Source organism: Gymnogyps californianus, chromosome 2 (genome assembly GCF_018139145.2).
Source record: "Gymnogyps californianus isolate 813 chromosome 2, ASM1813914v2, whole genome shotgun sequence".
Lineage (NCBI taxonomy): Eukaryota > Metazoa > Chordata > Aves > Accipitriformes > Cathartidae > Gymnogyps > Gymnogyps californianus.
In genome coordinates this window covers 61,634,456-61,658,845 of record NC_059472.1, presented here as the reverse complement: position 1 = coordinate 61,658,845, position 24,390 = coordinate 61,634,456, and the positions used below count along the sequence as shown (strand labels likewise).

The following is a 24,390-nucleotide window of genomic DNA, read 5'->3' as shown; positions in this document are numbered from 1 at the left end:
TTTAGAGTGATGGCCCATAGGCTAAGAGAATAACATCTGTGTGTATATATCAAAGACAGGAAAGGATGTATTTGAAAATGTGGGACCTGGGCATGACGTAAATGGTATAGAATAAGGGGTGGATATTGTCCTGATTTTGGCTAGGATAGAGTTAATTTTCTTCCTAGTAGCTGGTATAGTGCTGTGTTTTGGATTTAGGATGAGAATAATATTGATAACACACTGATGTTTTAGTTGTTGCTAAGTAGTGTTTACACTAAGTCAAGGACTTTTCAGCTTCTCACACTACCCCACCAGCAAGTAGGCTGGGGGGCACAAGAAGCTGAGAGGAGACACAGCCAGGACAGCTGACCCAACCTGGCCAAAGGGATATTCCATACCATATGATGTCATGCTCAGTATATAAATTAGGGGGGAAAGCTGGCTGGAGGATGCTGCTTAGGAGCTGGCTGGGCATTGATCGGCAGATGGTGAGCAATTGCATTGTGCATCACTTTTTTTGTATATTATAATTCTTTTATCATCATATTATTATTATTTTCCCTTCCTTTTCTGTCTATTAAACTGTCTTTATCTCAACACATGAATTTTACTTTTTTTTCCCCTATTCTCTCCCCCATCCCACTGAAGGCGGGGGGGGGGGGAGTGAGCGAGCAGCTGCATGGTGCTTAGTTGCTGGCTGGGGTTAAACCATGACAGCTGTGTTCACTCACCTTTGGTCATCCCAGTCACAACTTTCGTAAGATCTAGTTAAGCATAACAAAGGCATTTTAGAAATGAGGAAATGGTTGTGAGGTCTGAATATTGAGTGTGAGGTGTCATGGAATAATGTCTCTACATAATTGTTGATTTTCAACTTAGTTTGTCATAAAAAGTTCATGCTGGTTTATACAAAATACTGATCATATTTATTACAATTGTATTTAGGAACTTGGGATCACAAAAGGTTTATTATCTATATAGCTGGAGGAATTTCTGCTGCTGTCTTACTGTTAGTTTTCCTACTGATCTTCTGCATCACCACTGCTTATCACAAAAAGTGAGTAACAAACCAATTTGCTTAATATACTGAAGCAGGTAAGTATGAAGGTGTTAACAGATCATCCTGCTATCCTCTTCAAAACCAATTAAAAAACCCATAGATGCGAAAATCGATTTTTCTTGCCAAAATTTTGAACTTGAAAAAAACTAATCAGTTCTACAGCCTATGAAAAAAGTGAAATTTTCTTTTTTTTCCCCCTTTTTTTCACATTAGGAAAACAAATGGCTTACTTAAGTTCCTTAGTCAGCTAAATTTTTACAGTAGTATTAGCTGAAACTTCGTGCCAAGGGTGATTTGTCAGGAATAACATAAACCTAGGCATAGGCTGTTCCTATTTTTTGCATAGAGAAGGACAGGTGACATCTTGAGGTTTTCTACATCTTCTAGCATTTTTTGTTCCGGATTTACTCACAGCTGGATCCAAACTAATAGTCTAAACCATTATCTAAGTTTGCTGTATTCCTTGCCAAATATATGCTAGTGGCTGATCCAGAATCTCTGCTTCCAATGAAAAGAAATAGTGAGCAGAAAAAATATTTCTTCCCCTACCACAATATATGAGGCTGCTGGAACTTGTTGGCAATGTATTATTGTATTTGCCCCTGAATCAAAGGGCCTTTTTATCTGTGTCCAGGCTTTTATGAAACACTGCTAATCTCATGCATGTTACAGTTTGCAAGTCAGAGGAAAAACTACTTGGATTTTTATTGTATTTATTGGTTTCAGTGGGAAAGTAAGCAATACCAGCATTATCTCTTGTATACTGGAATTAGATATTTTGGACTATACTATCATGTATGATGCAGTTCCCTCCACTCTGTTTCTGACTGAACGTGTGTCATCAGAAAGAAGAGGAAGAGGATCACAGAGGCCTTATCAAAAGCTTTGTACTGGGCTCAGACCCAGGTAAGATCAGCTGGAGAGCTGGAGTTTACTCATATTTTGTATTGTATATTTCTTAACATCTTTCTCTTCTGTATCTGCTCTTTATATCCCTTGAATCTTATAGTCTGATCTTAAACTATACAGACAGGAAAAATTGAATATTTTAAAGTAAGATTATCACTATTCACTATTTTTTTGATGAATTAATGTTTTACAGCTACATTTAGAGACTCAACTCTGTTCCATGTTATTAACAAATCAGCTCTTTTGGTTTTCTAGTTTTCATATTATTTGTGCATTGTTAATACCTTTTTTCCTAGAGTCACTACTTTTAAAACTGAGGCAAAAAATTGTATCCCTTGATACCCTTTGTCTTTATCTATTTCTTCTAGTTCAGCTTCACTATAATTCATTGGGACAGCTGTTTTAGTGCTTCTCCTTTCTTTTTGTATTGTAACAATCAACATTTTGGAGCTTTGAGTCTTTTTCCCCCCCTTTAATAATCCCATTCAAGGCCTGAAGTTTAGAAGTGGAAAGATAGGAGCCAACTTCACTGCTTCTGCCTTGTCTCTTCATACCCCTCAGTTGGGGTGTTTAGGGAAATGACCCCATTCTCACAGTGGATGTGAGACTCTGGCTTTCCACCTATCTTCTCTCAGATGGCACTTCTGTACGATCCAACGGTGAGCTCCGCTGTCGATACGTCTTTATAAAGCCCTTTGACCTCCTGCCATTTTCATTTCTCTCATTCTGACTGTTGGGTCACTGTTCGCACCAGAATGAAGCTCTCACTAGGGTGACCATAGGCTAGGGACTAACAATTTGCTTCAGAAACCACCTTTCCTCCCATGCCAGTTAACCAAGGCACCGTCACAATAAGTTGTCTTAATGACATGACTAATTCTTAGCACGGTCAATAACTTTAGAGTAATTCATGTTTTAAGACTGACGTAGGAGAGACTACTTCAGTATCTGAAGTGTGTATGTGAGGGGAAGGGGGCATTTCACTGGTGCTTTACCAGGCACCTGATGTGGGAGAGCTGGGAAAGATATTTTAAGTACACCTTCTTTTTTCATATGACTCGAACCTGAAATGTATTTGTAGAAAACAAGAAGACAAAAAATATTTTGATTGATGGTTGAGTATTTTCCAATAATAAATCAGCATATGAGGAAAATTTGCCATTTTTCTCCTTTTTCAAAGTTGTAGCTTTTTTAAGAAAAGTCCTTCAAATTTTTCTTTTTTTTTTTTAAATGTTTTTCTAGCCTGCTAACAGTTATGGAACATCCAGTTTTCATGGCACATGGAACACAGAGAGAAGAGGAGAAGAATCATCACTCGGGAAGACAGAGGAGATTTATGTCAACTGCAAAAATGTCTCACACAAACCTAAGACAAGACCATTAGATTCCTTCGTAAGAATGAAGTAAACAAAGCGTAGGCCTTATATTTGCAGCTTAGACTTTCTTTTCTTTGCACCAGTGAGACGTGGAAGGTCAAACTGGCTGCTTTGGCTGGACAACCAGCCTGGGCCAGGTTACACGAGGTGTGTCCATATTGTATTGCAGCCTGCAGCATTAACATATCCTTTGATTCATATGTAGAATTAAAGATTACTTGTACTTCTGCAATTTAAACATTTTTACCCAGTAGATGTACTCTTAAGTAAGAATTTTAGAACAGCTCTGATATGCAGAATCAAGCTGCATATGTTTACATAAAGTTAATTCGGTCTGAGAAATCTATGTGTCTGAGAAGCCTATGTGACAGGGTGAGAAAGAAAATGTACTCGATGTTGTCTATGTCCATGATTTTTGCATCTCAAATTGAGAGCTCTATAGAATAATAAATATCCATGATTTTCCACACAGGAGGTGCTATTTTGCTGCTGGGCAAAGAGTACTATTCAGCTGACAAAAGCAAATATATCAGGGATCCTTGAACCTAGATTTGAAAGTATGAACAGAAGCTTGCTATCTGACAGCTGTGTGGTTTCACAGGCTTCTTGCCGCTCACCACAGTTATTTCAGTGCTTTCTATTTGGGGATGGAATAGAAGTGTAGCCCCTGCTCTCCTCCCTCCCTCCTTCCCCCCACCTCTCCCCCCATGCCCAGGAGAAAAAAAAACATGAAGACTCTGTCACTGTCAGGTTATATTTAATAATAATTTATTATAAGGTTTAGTTGCGCAAAAAATAAATGAGAACATGGAAGATACATGAATAAATGATGCAAAGCAGAAAAAAGCATGACTGAGAACATTTACAAAACAGTACACATACATATGTAGTTGTATGTGTGCATATGTATATATTCTGCTGAAACCTACAGAAGAAACCACACAGAAATTGAACAAACAGACAAAAAAAATTCCTTAAACAGGACTAGAAGGCAGACCTGAGAATTAGGATCTACGCATCTTTTGGCCTTTTACAAATCTGCTGTATTTGAGGACAAAATCCCAGTAGATGAAGGTGTTACCAAGACGGCTGACAATCATATATGTCTGCATACTACAAACTGTGTGCCTGGCCCACCTATGCTTGATTCTCCTTTTCTCTTGAAGCGTTAATAAAAGTGTTGCTGAATATGGGGTTTTATTTTTTGGAAAGGGGTTGGGGGGGAGGCATCATGAGTCTGCCTACAGATCAGTTACCGGTTCCACTTGGCTGGCTAGGAAGGAGCATCAACAGCCTGACAGTGAAAAGCACATTTTGCGTAGCCTTCTCCAATGGAAAGCTTTCTTCACGTGCACAGGAAAATAGGAGTCTAGGTACTTCTGAGAATAATGTGGACACAAGGCTTCTCTGAACTATTTGAGCAATAATAGTGTCATGTGGTATCCTACGCTTCAGCTAAAAATCTAAAATCCTAACCCAAAGTGTCCTTCAACTTATTTCTGAAGACTTCAATTGTTTACAATGTCATATATTATTAGAAAACATCTTATTTTGGTTTTGTTTACTCCTGAACAAAGACACATACACATTGCAAGGGCTATTTTTTTTTTTTTCACTTACTGAAAGTTTTCAGATATATAAATTCTTGTGTGTGAAGTTGATGAGGATACACAGAACTGTACTGTTAATAAGTTGGTTTATTTCCTGAGTTATCAAATGTCATAGCAGATAATTCTAAGTTGTGCACAGCATTACAAATAAAACCTTGTAGCAACGGGTCGTTTCTTTGATGATCCCATTTATATTAAAATGCCAAAATGATAATATAATGAATTTGATTACACTGGAGTTCTCAGTTGGAACCCTGATACAGAAATATCCATAAGCTGAGAAGTTGGTATTGTTTCACTGCTTGCAGAGATAGTTAAAATACATCCCTACTTTACTGAGGGTAAAAAAGGGGGAGAGGTTGAGGTTAAGTACCTGGAATACCAGATTGTTTTGATTATTTCTGGTAATGCCCTTATTTCCTGCCTGCCTTGGTACTTTTAGCTTGTCTTTTCAAAATAATTGCTTATTTTTGAGATTTGAGGAAGAAAAAAAAATCTGTAGTGCACATCTTTGCAGGTATTTAATCTGTTTTAATTCAAATTCCATAGACATATTACTTCTACCAGGATAGTCCACAGGGAAAATCACATCACACATAGCATAATAAGAACAATATATTATTTTTGTCAAAAAACAAACTCAAAACAACAGCTTCATTTTGAAGTTCAACCATGGTAATATCAGTGAACAGCAGCTGAACAGGAGACTGATACAAATGAAAACCAAAAAGAAAACAACCCAAAACTTATCAATATTCTTATTAGCTTAAAAACTAGTAAGCTACACACAAGAGAAACTTCCAAAAGTGTAATTTGAAATGTAATATTAAAACTCTTTAAATATTTTATGAGTCTGGCAAAATGGGACCCAGTAAGAGCCTGTTTGCTGTGACAGAGTTTAAATTATGTAAATAGACTTTCCGGTGTAAAATAGTACAAACTATTGTTTATTGCTGTTTATTTTCAATATTTTCCATAGATTTGCCTTTTTCTTTTGGAAACTTTTAGTTCCTTTTAAGTAAACTTCATCAACTGTAATTTGGAAATTTTATGTTGAACAATTACTGTGCTATTTCATGCTGTACCGCTTGCCCAAACGGTTATGAGGGAGGAAAAAAAAATCAAGGAAGTAAGAGGACACAACTATGGATAGCAACCAGCTCAGCATACTGTCTAAACTGTAAGATAATTCTGTCTTTTTTTGTTGCTTTAAGGCATTAGAAACTTTGCTGAAAGGAAATAAACATAATAAAGCATGTTATCATTAAAAAATTGAGTATTGAATCACTGGGTAACTACCTTCTGTGTAACTGGAAAATGAATCTATGAGATTTTAAGGAAAGTAAAAACAGATTTCTCTTCCATAATAATAAAATTAATCTTTTATGCTGGGTGAAAAAGGTAGATGTTTAAGTCCCACGTTCAAAGGAAAATTCCATGATTAATAGTACTACTAAGTCTTTAAAGGGTGTAAATTCACATCTCTCTTAAAAAAGAAATCGGGAAAAAAAAAATTTGTAATCAGTCTTTGCCAGGACTTCTGAATGTAGGAGAGACAGTCACCAGAGTTTGGATCAACAGGGTGAATATGAAACTCACAGTCTATGAAAGAAGGTGAAAGTTAGAACAGTGACACACATATCTCCTGTTATTTTCTTTAATCATCTCAAATATGTTCCTTTACCTTAAAGAGCTTCTCTGACTCTATAATACGTTCATGATACTGCTCATTCTGCTTGTCTTCTGCTTTCCCTTGGCTGTGCATCTTAGGGTAAAACAATGTTTCTGTGAGGAAATAGCCTGCTTTAAGGGCTGGATCCACCAAGGAACACAAGAAGCTGGACTCCTCCAAACCCCTGTGTTAAGCAGGGTAGTCCAGCACTTAACCCTCTTTCTCACCTCCACCTGCCCCAAATTCCCAGGCACCTTTTCTGTTAGGCACCTAAATTTTTTCAAGAACACTCAGAAACAGCTTGTTCTAACTGTGCTGTGCAACTTAACCACCTACTTCCTATCCAGGTCTTATCCCAGGACAAGGGGACAGGAGGAGAGGACCAATGCAGCAAAGCAGGCAGAATAGTTACAGTACAGGTGCTACCAGCATTTGTTAGTTTGATGACAGGTAGATGCTAGCTTACTCCTGAGAGATCCAAATAACAAACCTTACTTCAGAAAAAGAAAAGATTTCAGAGGACTGATCTCTTTATCAGATTCATTTCTAGGTTTGTGGGGGTTTTTTTGGAGGGGTGGTGGTGATTTTTTTGTAATCTTAAAGACATCTGGGAACCAGGGCTTTGATTTTTTTAAATTTATTTTTTAATCTTATCTGCCTTATGCTCCTCTAAACCTTCTATGTTATTGAGCTATGTGAAAGTTCAAATCAATGGTATTTATTTACAGTAGCCGAAACTCTGCCTCAGTGAGTACTCCCCAGCGCAACTGAAAGACTTATTTCATTTAAAGCCTAGATGCTTGATAAGAGTTAATCTCCTAAACAGCTTTGTAAGTCTGACACTAAGGGCTAGTTTCAAAAACAGCCCTGTCCGTCTACAAGATAGGTGCTAAAATGCTCTTTTAGGCCGTGGACCCCAGGAGTAGAAACTATATGTCAAGTTCTCAGTCTGTATTGTTTAAGGTGTAAGTAAGGCAACTCAAAAGACATTTCCAATACTCACACATTCCTGGGGAACTGTTTTGGGCTAGAGCACAAGATGTGCCTCCATTGCAATGTCTTGCTGGGATGTGGTGTCAGGGTATGTGTGGGCTCAGGGTGGCCACTGTCCCTTTGACATCCAGTGTGAAAGATTCCACCCTGCGGCTAGAGACCCACAGTGGTCTTCAAAACACTGAGCTGGACTAGGCTTTTCACTGTCACATGAAATACTGGCTGTTTCTGCTACCACAGCCAGTTCATCTAGCATCCTACCTGCCAAATCAGCCAGGAAATGGAAGACCCTGGCCCAGTGGTCCCCCAGCCTGCATCAGACACACACCTCTTCTCCCCTGCCTTCTCCGTCCTTCCCCTGAAGCTGGGCTCCTCTACAGAAACAACTCGTGTTTTAAGGACTAAGAAGAGCCTGCAGGGCTCGGTAGGGCACTCCTCCAGCAAGAGTGTCCTTGTTTCTGCTTTTGCCCATAACTCTTTTTTTGTTGTTCTTTTCTAAGAGTAAAATGCATTAAGAGTTATGAGAAGAGGATGAGCATCTGGATAACCATGGGACAAACACGTGATGAGTTTGCCAACGCTTGCTTTAAAATAAGAGAGCCTCAGGATCATTGATCTAGCCTCACCTGTGGGAGCTCAGAGACTACTGGAGCAGGCTGCCACCATGCCACGGGACTGTGCCACTGCTCTGACTAGTTTCTTGACCCTGATTAGGCTTGATTTATAAAGCTGTAGATTTACCTTACTATCCATGTTATAACCTTGCAGTTATATATCCCTATATATAACTTAGGACATAATGTTGAAGCTAGAAATACCAAAGGAAATGTACAAAGTTATCTAAGGCAAGTTTCAAAAGAATAATATGTTTATTACTTCTACACTCTTGACATTGTTAACCGGTATAATTAGATAAAATAACTAATATGAATTACTAGCAGTGGCTGACATATTTCTTCTAACCTTATGCTTACTTAAAAAGAGAATTTTGTAGTTTTAGAAAACAAGTGTCTCAGTGATTCTAAAGGATATTTAATACCTTTCTTAAAAGCTTATTTAATTAGATTGTTACACTAAATAATTCATTTGTAGTATTAACTAGTAAGTTTTACAACATGATTTAAGTGATCAATAGCTTATCATACTAAGATATAGCCAAACAAATACACAGTATCTTTCCTTTTTTTCTTTTTTTTCAATACCTTTCTCTATTTGTGCTGATGTCTATATGTGTATTTGAAGAGAGAGATGTATGTTAGGAATATTTATATGTATTAAAATTACTCTCTGTTAATACCATTTTTTTCTCTGAAATAAAACTGTCTGAAGCAGACATTTATTATTTTCTTTTAAATTTCCATAACTTTTACCCAACAATGGTAGTATGGGAGGAACTTTCCCACAGAACTCTGTCAGATCATTTTGTAATTGGAAGCATAAAGGCTGAGCACCTATGTATGTATTTTTATGCATCACAAATGCAGATGTTGCTTTTATTACCCAGAATTTGATCAGCTCTGAAATATTCTAAATCATATTTTTAGCAATATCTGGCTGCAGTAAGTTCTCCAAAGTTGTGTGATAACAATTGTGATGCATTGTGCAAAAGACTATTTTTTAAAGCATCTATATTGCATAATGCATATTAGCCGGACTGGTACTTGGTTCTTCCAGCCAGTTTAGGGAAAATGAGCCCAGCACTCCTGAGTCCATTGTTATAGAGCACCTTAGAGCTGTGAGTTGGATTAAACACAAAATATTGTTCCCAGCTCCTGATAAAGTCAGAAGAAGTTGAATGCTCCAGGAAACTGTTTTGCACTCAACATGACCCATTGCTATGTGCTTAAATGTCTGCTAAATTCTCCTAATCTTTTTAAAAATTACAGAATCTTTTTTTATTGTTGTTGATTTCTTACCCTAGTTTTCAATTCCTTTTTATTAGGTTTCAAAAACTTCTCTCTCTTTCTATAACGATGTTTTTCAAGGAAGGAAAAAGAAATAAGAGGTGAGCATGTGTCATACTTTGGTAGGAAGTCAAAATACTTTTTTCCTGAATTGTCTGTTTTCCCTTGTAACCATCTTAAATCAGTACAACTTACAAAAAGCAGTTCTGGATATCTCCTATCACAGCCTGTCATCTAGGGAAACTCAGGAAATGCAACAATTAACATCAACAAGGATACCTTTATTTTACATCATTTATTCTGTTTTAGCTATAGGAACAGCAATAAGAATAAATGTTTAACTACAACATTTATTTTTGTTACTGGTATGGAATTGCCAAGCCAGCTGATTATTTTTGTGCTATTTTCTATGTCCATTGCAGTCTTGCTATCATACAATTTAAAAAAAGATTGAAAACAATGTGTAGGCTATATTAAAAATGAGGGTTAGCTTCATTCATGTCAAATATTGTCACAGGAAAAAATCTACATTTTACAAATGTATCCATTCACTTGACAATCCCAGGATTGTAAGAGAACGTGGTAAATCTATTTAACCTCATGAGGATTTCTGTACTGAAGGAAAAAAACCTCAATGAAATCCATTCTTCGGGACTTTCAGTGTCAGATTTAAAAAGATTAACTTCTTCATCTTAGGGAGTGTATTAGAGTCTGAGCTTGCATTTAGTTTAAAAGGAAATCTTTTCTCCATTACAACTTGCAATATTCATAACAACATGGACATGTTAAAATGCTTTAATTATATTTAATCATACTTAAACCTCAGTTACTTTCATGTCTGTTTTAACCATATCCACAAAAATGTCAAGCTGCATATGCATGCAAAGATGTGAAAAGCATCTTTGCAAAGTGAAACTTCCATTTTCTTCAATAGAACCACTTCACCTGTGGATTCTAATATTTAGGTTTCTAAGCATAATGCCATTTAAATAATTGCTGAATACACAGCACCTTCACCTATCACCATTTACTGTCTTGTAAGGGTCTGAACAGAGAGACAAACTTCTTGTTACAACAGGTTAGTCAATATTCTTTGACATTTCTTTCATTCTACCATATGCCTGTACTTGTTTCCAATATAACACACCTTTTTATCTAAAATCAAATGTGAAGAGCATTTATTTATAAGATCAAGAACAAACACAGCACCCTTTATGGAGTGCAAGACTTTATATCTACAGAATTAATATATCCAACTTTATATTCTTTGATTTTAAAGTTATGCCACTACAATGGTGTTGCACAGTCATTATCTTCTACTTAGAAAACACAGGCAGGCACCCCGACCAGTTGTCTGTGGTGAAAAATACAAGATTCTAATATATACAGGTTGTGTAACAAGTTGGTTTGGAAAGAGTGACAAGTATTTGGATGATGTATGGATAAATGAAACTTTCCAGTGCTCTTGGATCTGTTCTTGTAATCAAACAGCGGCTTTTCACACTTTCTCCGCAGTCCACTCTGTTCTGTGTGTGGATAAAAGCCACATTCATTCCTTTGCAGCAGGTGTAAAAAGGAGCTAAAATACACTGATATTAAACACTAAAAAAGTGATTAATTTGAACACCTTCCTCCTTCCTTTTTAGGAAGAAATTGTAAATAATTCTGTATTTCATGCTAAAAAGCACAGCCATTCAAGAGACTTATACTTTCTCATGGAAAACCACCCTGCAGTTTCTAGGTTACCAGATGAAAACTAGTAAATGTGGCTGGTGAGCTAAGTCTGAGTGGAGGTTTATATGCTACAGGCTGATGGTCTTTGTCAGTTCCTAGAGATCAAATATCTCAAAAATCACTACTGCTTATAGTATTGCCTATTAGACCGGAAAGCTGAACAAGCATGAAGTTCATTCCTTTTCTGTTAAATGCAGTACAGAGATCTGATTAATGCTCTTTTTTTCTCTTTGCCATGAACAGGTAAGAGTCTTCACAGACTGCCTGCACTTAGCAACTCCTAAATAAATGGGTGCCTGAAGGCTGCATGTTGTACTTAAATTATTGCTATAGAGAGCACTTCAAAAGACTTTTGACCTCAGATATTCAATTTCAACCCATCCTCCAGCAAAGTCTTATTAGCTTAGAACAAGACTTGATTAGAAATGTGTTTGCTGCTTCCCAACAGGATTTCTATTCACATGTTGTGAAATGAAGTATTTTCCCAAAATGTCATGGTAGACTTTTGTCAAAACAAAAGAGAGCAGGTATTGTTGCTGTCTAACAAACTTCTTTGGTTTGTCAATACATTTCCAAGCTTTACTTGCTAGCTTTGGGGGGAAAAAAAAACCAACAAAAACACTCAAGAACAGAATTTTGCATGGACCTGATATACGTGAAGAGTTGGAATCAGAGCCTACGACAGAAAGTAAAGCCTAAACGTTTACTCAGTAAAACAGCAAACTCCATGTTACAAAATATTTTTTTTTCCTTTACATAGGCAGGCAAAATTATTACAAAGGAGTATACTCACAGATGATTTAAACTATCAATAATAACATATAACTGTTTAAAGAATGGGGCTACTCAAGTACCTTAGCACCATTTGATGATTTATTACCAGTCTCCTTCAATTTCTCCTTTTCTGCAACAAATGACTTCAAAATCAAAAGTACCTGCATGCATCAATCTATAATATTCACAGTTAAGATATATTAGTAACTATATTTAGTAATGCTGTGTATTATTTGTTCATAGGGGTGAATATATTGTTATCAAGGGTTGTTTTTAAAAAATTTAAATCATGGTTACAGTGATATATTCATAACACATCCTCAGAACCAAAATGAAAGTGATAGCCTTATATTATTTCTTCTATTTTATAATGTACTAATGCTAAATTCCATTTGTACCAGTTGCACCTGGTTACCACTGAAGACATTTTGTTGCCCTCCATCTCTTCACAGCTCATTAGCTGAAAACAGAGAGCGCCTCTTGGGTCAGGAGTAGATGTATTATCTGTGTGCCTTGCACATGAAGAAAGCCGAGACATGAACAGGGTCCCAGGGGGTCCCTGGGCCTATTTAAAGGCCCTTGTAGTCTCTAGGCAGGCAGCTCTACCACGTGTGCCGAAAGAGAGTTTTCTTTCTGGCAGAAGCACTAGGAGCTGTACAAAGTAGTCTCAGTGGGGAATCACTTAGATTATCAATGCGCGTATGCCAGGAATTAAAGCAATTCCATGAAAACAGAATTTTCTGGCAAACTGTTGGTGCAGTGCCTGCCTGGTTCTCATGGAGCTTTTCTGAGGAACATTTCTGGAAGCTATGCAAATACACAAATGTTACAGTGCTGTTCTGAAGTGGCACTAATGGCAACATCCACTGGCTGCTGAATGCCTTTGTGCTTCAGGTGCCCAGTTTTCTTAGATTGTGTTACAGTACACTGTGACGTTGCATCCTTATTTTCAACTTCCAGTGTGTTTGTGTTTACTCCCTACAAGAAACAGGTTCCCAATAGGTCAGGTTTGCTTTTTGTTGGTTGCGTTCTCCAGCTTTGTCCTGGAGTTCAGTTTTCTGCCTATTGCTACAAGATGGGACTTCACAGATGTTTATAAATGTATGAGTTGAGAGGATAGTTGCATTATGTAATGAAAGCAAAATATTTAGTAAAACTCCTATACATGGCCAATCCCCCGTCCCCCCCTTTTTTTTGTGTTTTCTTTGGAAATAGCATCTACATTTTCATTAACTAGACAATATTCATGCACTGCATACAAGACAAAACCATCTGTGACAGACAGCGACCGTTCCCCAGGAAATGGAAAGAGCACACTATATGGATTTTATGCTTTTTATCTAAACACAGCTAAAGCACTAGCTTTAGGATTTAGACAGCTTCTTAAAGTATATGGGCATTGGAACTATAAAGCAGTTCTGATACTCTCCTGTATTGCCTTTTCCCCACTTTTGGACTATGTAGAATATGTAAGTATTAAATGACTAGTATTCAAGTCACAGAGGAAAACAGTTACATGGACACAGCATAGAAATCTGCAGGACATATTGGAAACTTAATCTAAAGAATTTTAAAGAAAATACATAATTTTAGGGCAAGTGAAAGAATCACAGTTGCATAGGAATAAAAATAACTGGCCAGTTCCTCAAAAGGCGTGTATTTGGCAAAGCTGCATTGAATAACGGAATTACACCAGCAGAGTATCTATCCTTTTGTATCACATTTTGCATGTAACATTTGCAAACTGGAAATTTTCCCAAAGTAAAATGTCAACCAAATTTTTTTCTTAAATGAAAGTGTGAATGAAGCTTCCTTGATGGGTACAGCTCAGAGAGCACCACAGGTACAGCTCCCTGACAGCATGGGAGAGCTGTTTTTCATTTTAGCTCATCAAAATACTCTCTGCAGGGAGCTGTTCTATTCCTGAGTATGGCAGCACTGTGAGAAGGAAAAGAGGTAGTGAATGAGACAGGGAAAAAGAGGAAAAATAAATAAAGCTGATTGTGGTGGGGTAGAAGTGTTTCATTCAAGCGGATCAAAAAGCTTTTTTATTCAGCAGCTGTTCACTGAGGTGTAGAAAGCTGTAAGTCTGCAAGGTCTCTTAGCCTGGAAAATGGTTGGAGAAAAGCTGGACATAGTGTATCAGTAAATGTTTAACCAAAAGCAGAAGTTTCTTCCGTACTTTTTAATACATATATATATGTGCATATATAAAACAACCCAACAGCACTTTTTCAGTTAAATTATGGTACATAAAACTGATTGTTTCATTGGAAAAGAGTCTATGTGTCTCCTCCTTGATACGCTGCCTCAACCTGTCCTGAGAAACAACTAATGAGACGAATCCCTCTGGTAATCATGGCAATTGTTTCACACTGGGAACAGAACACAAGGCTGCTCAGATCATAGCAAGAGGGCAAATTTTTCTCCTCACAATTTCAAACATTTCAGGGCATTGCGAGAAGTACATAAATATTAGATACCACTTACAAAAATCTAAATGTTCAGGATAGATAAAACTTGTTCCCCACCTACAGGTATGCCTTCCAACTTATTCCCTTGTTACTGATTACAAACACACCTACTACAGTTCATTTTTTAAAGATGTCTTCCAAAGACAGAAAATTTCCATCGAGAGGTACTCATCCTCCTTTTCAAAGTAAACCGATGCTTGATACATGATCGTACAAGATACAATGTGCATCTAAAACAGAAATCTGAGAAGAAAACGGAGAAAATCAAAGTAACGCTGACCAGAAAGACAAGACCAGAGCTCAGCTCTACCGTATCTGGCCCAGCCGTGGCACAGGAGGTTGCCAGCTGGGGATGCAGCTCGCTTTTATTTGTCTGAAGAACAGTTCTCCCACTTTTTAAAGTTAGGCTTGCAGGCATGGTTACCTAAATAATTTGCAAAGAAGAAGACTTTGCGGCAGTTCTGAGGATGAGACTGTGTTGCTGATATGGACGTTCACAGCTCTCAGGGGCGTCGTGAGAATTGCGTGCGTATTAGTAAGACATGAACTTGTGCCCCGGGAATTTAAGATTAGAGCCGTACTAGGCAATAACCTTACCTTAACGTATCAAACTCTATTCCCAACAAACCGTATTAGCCTGCTACTCCAGTATCTGTTGGCGTCTGGCTCAAAAAACACCCAACCACCCTCTAGGGTAATGAGCGAACTTGCTTGGATCTGAAGGTGATCCCCGCAGTGCTGATGCTGCATCTTGAGTCGGAGACATTTCAGCGACTCCAGTGGGAATCCGTGGGCTGCGGCAAGGACCTAAAAACATTACGGGTGAAGACAGGCCGGCCTGCTGGTGGAGGCGGGTAGGAAGGCCCCGACGTCAAATGTGCCATCGATACGGAGCCCCAGAACGGGCCTTCTCCGGTCATGCAGAAACCTTCACACCAACACAGTTTTGTTTGTTTCCACCACTTTCTCACAACACGAACGCGTCCCCCTCCCCCCCCGCCCCCCGCCCCCCTCCTTTCTGAACGTATCAACAAAAGGAACGGCAAAATAAATAAATAAAGACTTAGCCTCTGCTTCGGGGAAGCCGCCTCTCCAGGTTTACGCATTGGCGGTGACCTGGCTGGAGCTGGTAGGCATCAGTTTTCACGGCAAATGGTGGGTGTGGAGGGGGCCAGCGGCTCCCCGGCCCTGGCGGCAGGCTCCAGGCTCAACTGTCTCTCTCAGCTGGCCGCCCCCGGCTGTCATTGCACCAGGCCCGAGCCGTAGCTGAAGGCGTAGCTGCTGGCCAGCGAGAGGGACTGCTGGTGCTCCTCGCTCTGCTCCGAGGGGTAGCTGGGAAACGTCTGCGCCCGGGACACCTTCGCCGAGCCGAGGCTGTGACCTGTGGGGGGAACGGACATGGACACAAAAGATGTAACTGGGCTTTAATTTAATTTACTTGAAGCCTTTCGCCATGGACATGGGCTCCGATGGGCTGACGTCATACTGCCCCATGGTGCCAGGGTGCTCGGAGAGCAGACGAGCCACATCAGGCCCTTCAGGGGCTGCAGAGAAGGGCTCTGCCCGTGCCTGAGGGCACAGGCAACATGCCTGGGCGACGAATGCCCAGCGAAGGCAGAAGGTCCCAGACCCAACTCAGGCATAATTTAGGATCAGATCTTTTTTTTTTTTTTTTAAATTGTAGAATATCGTATCTGTATATTTGCTACTCTATAAATCTCAGTTATATTTTTTAGTTAGAGCTGATAAAGAACCAATGCACCTTTTTTTTATCTGAAGCACTGCTTAAGTGGTGGAAGTAATGCCAGCGGTTTCAAAGGGATTTGTCACACGAACGCTGCTTCATGTATGTACTGTCTTTTGAATAGGATGCCAGTTTGTCAGGTAAACACAGCATCATCATCATTTCAAAATGAACTGGAGGTGAGATATGGTCCATGAGGCAGAATACTGGTTGGGAAGAGGATGTGCGAGATTCTGTAACCTGATCATTTTCCTATCTCAAAATTCCCTTTTGAAATTGAGATTTAATTAGTAACAAAACGTTAATTTCCAAAGTGCATATCTTCATGCAACATATATTCTCCATTGTTTGGAAATGTATATTGAAACCTGGATTTAAAATGGGTTTGGATAATGCTTTAAAAAATGTCTTTAATAAATGTATTATATATAGGAATGCAAAATCATATTTTTCCTTCAACCATAGAGATATTAAAGAATAGCTGTAACAGAGTATAGACTCAAAGCTGAAGAACTCAGCTTACGTTGAAGCATTTCAAAACAGCTAGCAGCCTTCTAGACTGCTCCAGTAGTGCCGGAACCAAGAATGATGTTCACCAACATCATCAAAAAACCAACTAAATGAAAAATAGAACAAAAGGTACATCTCAGTGACACTGGAGACAATAAAACTAGAGACTGAATTCCCAGTGGCATGTTAATGGTCATAAAAATCCCTTTCATAGCATGACAAAGCAGGATGAATTTTGTATGTGTATTTTTACTATTCATTCACTGGGTTAAATTGACATTGGCTATCAAAACCGGACTGAGATGCCAGGTTTAAATGTTTTCTGCTTCAAGAAGCTTTTGCATCAAACTGAATTAAAATGTATGTGAGGTCTGAACTGCAAAGCAAAAGCACTGATAATACATTGTTTGAGAATAGTCTTAAATGTTTTACTGCTTTGACCAACTTTTAACCATGATATTAAGTGAGGCCTTCATACATTTTTACTTTTATTTGGGATTGGTATCACAATTACTGTTAGATTTTTTTTTATTTAATGCAGACCTAAACATAGAAAGTTGCATGATTGTAGTTTTGAATTTTATGTTCCAAATCTGGCATTTTTCCTTCTAAGGATGTAAGGTCTTGTTTTCGTTTTACCCAGAAGCTAGAATCATATATATTTTAAGGGCCATAGGGAACTGCTAATCCAGCCATGTGATTTGCTATGTAAAATTTTTCTCTTTCTTACCAATAAAGATAAATAAAATATGTCAAGGTACCATTTTCCTTCATTCTCTTTATGTATTTTATCCAAAAAATGTAAAACACACAAACAGTCCCTGTGACAATGAGCAGTAATAAAGACACTTGCCAACCAAGGGAGTTCCCTAAACTCAGGCCTATTTGTATCATGTGCTGTATATCTCATAAAATTAATTTCGAATCCACTTCTGTACAATAGTGCAGCTTTAACACAGTGATGAAGAGTGCCCCTACTAAACTAATTTCTAGCTAAGGTATTAAGGCAGTCCTTAGAATATAGAAGATGAATTTGAACCTATTAAAGTTAAAAAGGAAATTAAAATCAGGTCTTCCATTTCCTGGATGTATGCCTCAGGTGCTAGCACATCCCTTACTGCTCTTTAAAAGAAAACTTGTAGCTGCTAAATCTCACAACAGGGCTGATTTTAGCCATTCTGCAACCAAAGGGGTTAATGAGGATAAGTGACTTCTTCTTCCCTGACTGCTAGGATATGTAGTCAAAGAGAGAGTCAGATCCAAAAGATTAAAAGATACACTCAACAGAGCCAAAAGATCTAAGACACCTGGTTGAGGCTCAAGCCAAACAGTATGATATCAATCTATGGAAATAATAACAAAAAGAATAGAGGATATCGGTTCAAATGAAATGAGAAAGCTATGGGTAATAGAGAATTTATGAGTTTAGGAAAGAATGACTCTATGCAATATGTTTACTTTCAACTTTTTTTTTTAAAACAGTGAACTATATTAATATAATTAAATAAAAGGAATCAAAAAATAATGGTGGTAAAATAATGAAATAGTCCAATGGTTGCAAGTTGGCTTAAGACGTCTAAGTAGTAAATTTCCAAAATTTAGGTTTTTGTTCAGCTTTTTTTTAAATTTAGTATATCCCATACTGGAAATTCTAAATAATAATCGATTCTTTTATTTGCATTCCTACTAAATATTATTTTAATACTCATACAGCGGATCGGCCTTATGGAGCCTTAGGTACTGCAGCGTGTCCACAGTTATGCTTTATGTCAGCAGTAAGGATTTTGAAACTAAAGATACAGGAAACTTTTTTGCAGTAAAGAGTTTAAGTTCCACAGCTTTCTAAGCTTCCTGCTTCAATAGTATTTTCTGTGTCATATTTGGGTCTTAAAAGGTTAAGAGAGAAGAAGAAGAATGCTGTGTGTGGATTTTGCAGCTCTTTGGTACCACAGCTGTTTTCAAGAATACAAAACTAACTCTTCTCTACAGTTCTTCTTAAGTCAGCATAAGATGAATTTGATTAACACACACTTCATGACCTGAAGACACCAGTAGAACTAGGGGAGGTTTTTTTCCTGTGGCTTACATAGGAAACGTATTATTTTTTTTCTGATCTAGGACAGGACCTTGGAAAGGTAAGTATTATTCAGCCTACTTCATCCTTTATTTAAATTTACTCTCAGGATCATAGAATGCAATGAAGCTGTAGTCCAAAGCAATTAGGTATGAATGATTCATCAAGATAATTTAATGTAACCTGGCAAATTACACCAAAATTAGATTTTTCCTGATCTTAATTATGTTGGAAGCAGAGGTAGTGTACACAAGGCTCTTATTTCATGGCATGGTGCTCATTTATAACAATTCTTTAGAGGAAAAACCCAATGGTTTCCTAGTAACAGCAGTGATTGATGTACATATAAGTAGATCAATCACAACTTCTAAAAGAGAAAACTTGCAGTACTCAGCTAAATGAAAAGAAAAAAAAAAAAAGAAGAGATCCAGGGATAAGCTTTAAAAGCTCCCTTACTGCTGCTTATGGGGAGATGTTTCTCTCTGTTTCGGATTCAGAATTCAAATTCTTAACCAGAAGGCAGGTGCCAAACCTTTTTATTTTGTAAATGAAAAAAAGATCATGCTTTTCTTTTCCAGCGTGGGAATTCAAGGGACTCTCTCATCTGATGTTCTTTGGTTCGAGCACTCATCTATGATGTACAAGTCCTGTGTTAAAATTCCCCTCTGCCTGTGGGTAAGGTTCGACATTACACTTTCTGTAATGGAAAAATCATCTGAAAATGTTCCCTTTCTCCTCTCTGCTGACACTGCTGTTCACTGTCCCTCAGTTGTGCCATTGCGACTGAAAGGCTGCTTCGTAGACTGAAGCACTTTGGTCATCTGGTTTGCAAGAGCCCTACAAATCGTTGTACTGGCACAGCCGAGGAGCAGGAACAAGCAGCCAAGGGTAAGAGATGGCAGGGTTTTTCCCAGACTGGCTTTGGTGCCAGATAGTTTGGGGAATGGTGACCTGTGAGCAGTATGTAACAAAATGCAGGTGAATGCTATCGCCATCAGACTACTTACTTCTCTGATGCAGGACCACTTTTGAAACCCTGTGACTAAGCTTTTCTAATACAAGATCTAATAGAAGTGTATATTTTTGCAGTACAATTATTAAAAATTAATGGAGCCAGAGACTCCCGTGTTTCAGCTTCTGTTGCAGGCCTTTTAAGTACCTCGTATTAGATAGTCACTAGGTAAAATAAAGAAACAGACTTTTGCAGCTGCACAGCAAGCTTTCATCTGGGATTTCTTAACCTCTGAACAGATGACTTTATAAACAAAATGATGTTCTTCTAATGCAGTTTTACTTTTCTAGGTAATAATAATAAACTTTATTTTTAAAAATAAAATTCGGCATTTCCATTCCCAAGATTATGAGCACAAGATTGAAGTCATTAAATTAAAGCCAATTGGATATCTTTATTAGTGTTATGTTTTGTACTTGGGAGTACTGTGAGACTTCATAAGGACAAGAGCTCTGTGATTGCTATAGATGTTTCTATAAATGTTATAGAAAAACACGGTTGTTCAAAAGAAATTTCTGTGAATCAGTGCAAGCTAAGACCAAATAAAGTGAATCACTTGTTCCATCGTAAAGCAATCTTTTCTTTTTAGAAATATTCATTGGAAAATTCTGTTGTTCACAATAAACAGAACAGTCTGGAAACCAGTGAAACAGAGATGATGAGGTTTTATCTACAAAGGATGGTGCAAGGAGGTGGAAAAAACCCAATTAGCTGACAGATGTTTCACGAATGAAACGTTAGTAAGAAGGAGTTAGTTATATGTTGTTTCCTCACACAGTTCTCACCGGACAATAAATGCAGCCCTTCAGCCAGAAAAGTTCACAAAACTAGTACCGGCTTTTAATCTAGATTTATGTTCTCTAAGGACTTTCCCAACAGCAGTGAAAGCTCCTATTTATACCAGAGGAGGCCTGCAGATTGCACTGAGGATATGGTTTCGATAGGGAAGTGTGTTTTGAGGTGCTTCAACCTCTAATATTCTTTGCAGCATTTTTGTTAAGACACAGGACAAAATGGGAAAGGCACTGTAGCTACGCACTGAAAGCCCACTAGGGAAAATGAAACACTTACTGCAAGAAACTAAATTATTATGACTGCTTATTTCAGCTGGAAGCTTTTATCCTCTAAGAGCTTTTGTTGCAAAGAAAGAGACTCCACATTTTATTCTGGATAAAGAAAATGTTTCTCAAAAAAACCCCTACTACAATCTCAAATCAGTTAAGTGGCTATTATTGCATCAAAAAGGATACTTTCATTTAAGGCAGAAAATAAATGATTGCTGTTATCCTATTTATAAATTGATACTGGTTAAAATTCTGCCAGCTCTCCATATTGAATATACAGTGTCTTCTATTGAGCTGTTGATGACAAAGCAGCTTTTCCTTTTCTGCTGTTAGATGATTGGAATAACTAAAGCAAAGTTTCATAGCAGGACAAACTGCTACAAAGCAAAACATTTATTTTGCAGTAATGATGCAGTTGGATTGGAAGGGCATTAATTGGTACAGCAATTATTATGCTGTCACTCACAAAAAGATGCAATAGAAGGGAGCAGATGGAAACTGAAAAATAGCATAAACTACATTACAGTATATTGATTTCCATGTACTTATTGAAAGTGAAACTGTGGGCCTATTTCAGTTCCAAATAAAGAAATACAAATCTTCCCTTGAATTTAACTACAGTTGGAATTAAAACTCCAGGGAGCACAGCTGGGCTCCAACTTTTATATTTTCTAAAACAATTTTGGATTTCATTGCATCAAATATTTATCTTTCTGAAGGGAAAATGAATATCAGGAAACATAATTTTTGAGATGGATTTTTAAGAAAATGGTTTAGTTTATTTATTAGAAATAATTTTGAATAAAAATAATTTAAATTGATGATAAAATATATAGGAAATATATTGAGAGTGAATGTAAAAAAACCCCTCCTAACATTTTACAATACTTACTTTTTATTCTCAATTGAAAAGCATTTTAATTTTCTTTAGAATTTGAAATGAAATTAATAATTTTTTTTTTTTTTTGGCCAGCATCAAGATTAGTAAGTATCTGAGTAGAATATACTTGTTACAGAACCCTACCACTTTCCAGAATTGGAAGACTATTATTTAACTTAAAGGTTTTTGGCATTGTCATCAAGTCTTCCTCTAGAAAAGAAGAAATTTTGCATGTGCATGCAGAAAAGATTGCAGGATTGGCAGTTTAAAACCAGTAAATTTACAATATGTCAAATTTTTGAGTCTTAAGGAAAAAGTTTTCAACATTCCAATTTTGGCACAAGAATGCTGCAGTTTTATGAAGAGTACATTTACATGTCAATATTTTGAAATAAAGAAAATGCATGTCCTTAGGCCTTCGCAATAGTGATGATTGTTTCAATACCTAATTGAATACCTTCACAATAAGGTGAATTGATTGGAAACATTATGTACAGAAAAAATGAGCGTTATTTCATCTGTACCCCTACCTAAAATACCAAGTATTTAAAAGCAGTATCTTGAATCACATAACTAAAACTAATGTATTGACTAAAGGTCAGGCTGGTTTAATTGCGGTTGTGTGTTTCCAGATAGTGTTTTTAAATACTTACTCTCCTTTGCATTTAAACTGTATATTACCAACTTAGGCTATCACAAGCTGATGTAGCTCTGTGGTAGAAATATCAGAACATCAACCACATCTTCCTCAAAGAGGAATAGGTTTACTTTGCCCTCTACTTTTAATTGATTGTCTTTTTCCATTGGGGATTTTTTCTAGTAATGCATCTTTTTATTCATAGTACCAGCTTTCTATGCCTCTGTGTGTTTATAAAGGGAGGAGACATACATAAACACCTGCTACCTATCATCTCCACCTAGGAGATGGAAAAGAAAGTTACTTGCACGCATCTCATGTTACCCAATAGTCTTTCCCCTTTCTGCCCACATTCCTGCAGTCAAAATACGACACATATTTGGGAAAAGTAATCTATTTTACGTATTACAACTCTTCGACTTGTGCTCTTCTATTTGTAATACATAATTGTATGCCTGCATGCCTGAAATACAGGGAGATTAAATAAAAGAAAGTATCTGACTGGAGTAGCAATTTTTTTAGTTCTGTACTCTGAGCCAACATGCAGATAAAGACAGTAAGCTTGTACTTAGCTTTCTTATGTTGTCTTCCATATACAGACTGCAGTGGTCCTACAGAGATTAACTGATTTCATCTTTACAGCTTTTTACATTTGTGCTAATGTTGCAGCATGAAACCAGCCTCCTCCCTCCCTCTGTTCTGAGTCCAGCTCCTTAACTATGCCAACACAGTTGAAGGAGGCGTAATCATGTTTTCACTTAACACAAAATTAGGCTAAGGTCCAACTTTGCTTCAAAACAAACAGAATTTTCCAGATGAAAACTCTCAGAAAGAAAGGTTTCTGAGTTTGGTTTCACAGATTCTACAGAAGTCAAATTTTCTGCAGTGATACTTTCAATTTTTAGTTTATCAATTTTAAAGTATTTATCAGGGAACCCTGATCTACGCTAGCCCTGCACTGATCAAGCAGTTGGGATGAATCAATTCCAGACCCATCTTCCAACCTGAACTATTCTGTGATATGATGCAATACTTTATTTTCAGCCATTTTGCTTTGTGAGAGAAAACAAACTACTTGTTTTAAATCAGTTAAAGAAAACATTCAGCTGTTCTTCCTGACTGGCACACTATATTAGGAGAGTTGTAGTTTTCTCTGAATCATTAAACAGGTGATACAATTTGTGCCTGTTAGAGAACTGACTGTGGTCAAGGATTTTGTTTTATAATGAAAGATACAGGCATCATGACCTTGAAGAAAAGCTTTTGAGAGGAAATATGTGCAGTTTAATACTGAAACGTGTCAAAATATCAACAAGTTACTTAAGACTCTAAATAAAATCTTGAATGAGTGCCCTAACAAAGCTACCTGAAAAGTCTGAGTATTTTGTACAAGGTCGCTAGCATCCCTGGTCTAATTTATCCTTTCAACCACAGACTCAGTCAACCAGAAACTAATATAAAACATTTCCACGTAAGTTGTAAAATTGAGGTTTATTATGAGATTAATAACTCTGTTCCTGAACTTTATGCCTGTCCAAAGTAAAGTAAAATAATTTCATTTACCACAGATATAAACAGAGACTAAGCATTTTTATACAAAATGCAGGTAGTTTCATTTTCCTATTGAAGCTCAAAACTTAACGAGCTTTTTGAACAGAAACTTCACGAAACGGAGACATTCCATGTTGGTAACACTAAGGAAAGAAAAAGAAAATGGTAGAGGATAAATTCCTGCAAGCGACAATTTCTTTCACTTCAAGAACATTTGAATTGGATAAGAATGCTGACAAATATAAGATGATGGCAAAATGCCAGAAATAAGAAGAAAAGAATGCTCTGATCCTAAGTGCATATGGGAAAGGCTAAAGTGAGGTGAAAACAGCTAAGGAAAACTCCAGTAAGAAAATTATTTTAGTCTTTACAGTACTTTGCATCATGGAGACATAACAAACCAACAAAAGGAAACACTCGAAAAATTACC

General features: G+C 37.3%; 2 protein-coding genes across 2 annotated transcripts in view; one reads left to right on the top strand and one right to left on the bottom strand.

The window, feature by feature from the left end:
- Positions 1–15,346, top strand: part of CD226 (CD226 molecule) — a 39,449-nt gene extending 24,103 nt beyond the window's left edge. Inside the window, exons 5-8 of the mRNA XM_050890871.1 lie at positions 928–1,039; positions 1,888–1,948; positions 3,194–3,343; positions 15,182–15,346. Of these exons, the coding sequence (XP_050746828.1) occupies positions 928–1,039; positions 1,888–1,948; positions 3,194–3,343; positions 15,182–15,346 (488 nt within the window). The remainder of the gene's footprint in view (positions 1–927; positions 1,040–1,887; positions 1,949–3,193; positions 3,344–15,181) is intronic.
- Positions 15,347–15,535: 189 nt separating this feature from the next.
- The window catches only part of DOK6 (docking protein 6), a 259,109-nt gene continuing 250,254 nt past the window's right edge, over positions 15,536–24,390 (bottom strand). The window contains exon 8 of the mRNA XM_050891718.1: positions 15,536–15,869. Coding sequence (XP_050747675.1) covers positions 15,730–15,869 — 140 coding nt within the window. The 3' untranslated portion in view covers positions 15,536–15,729. The remainder of the gene's footprint in view (positions 15,870–24,390) is intronic.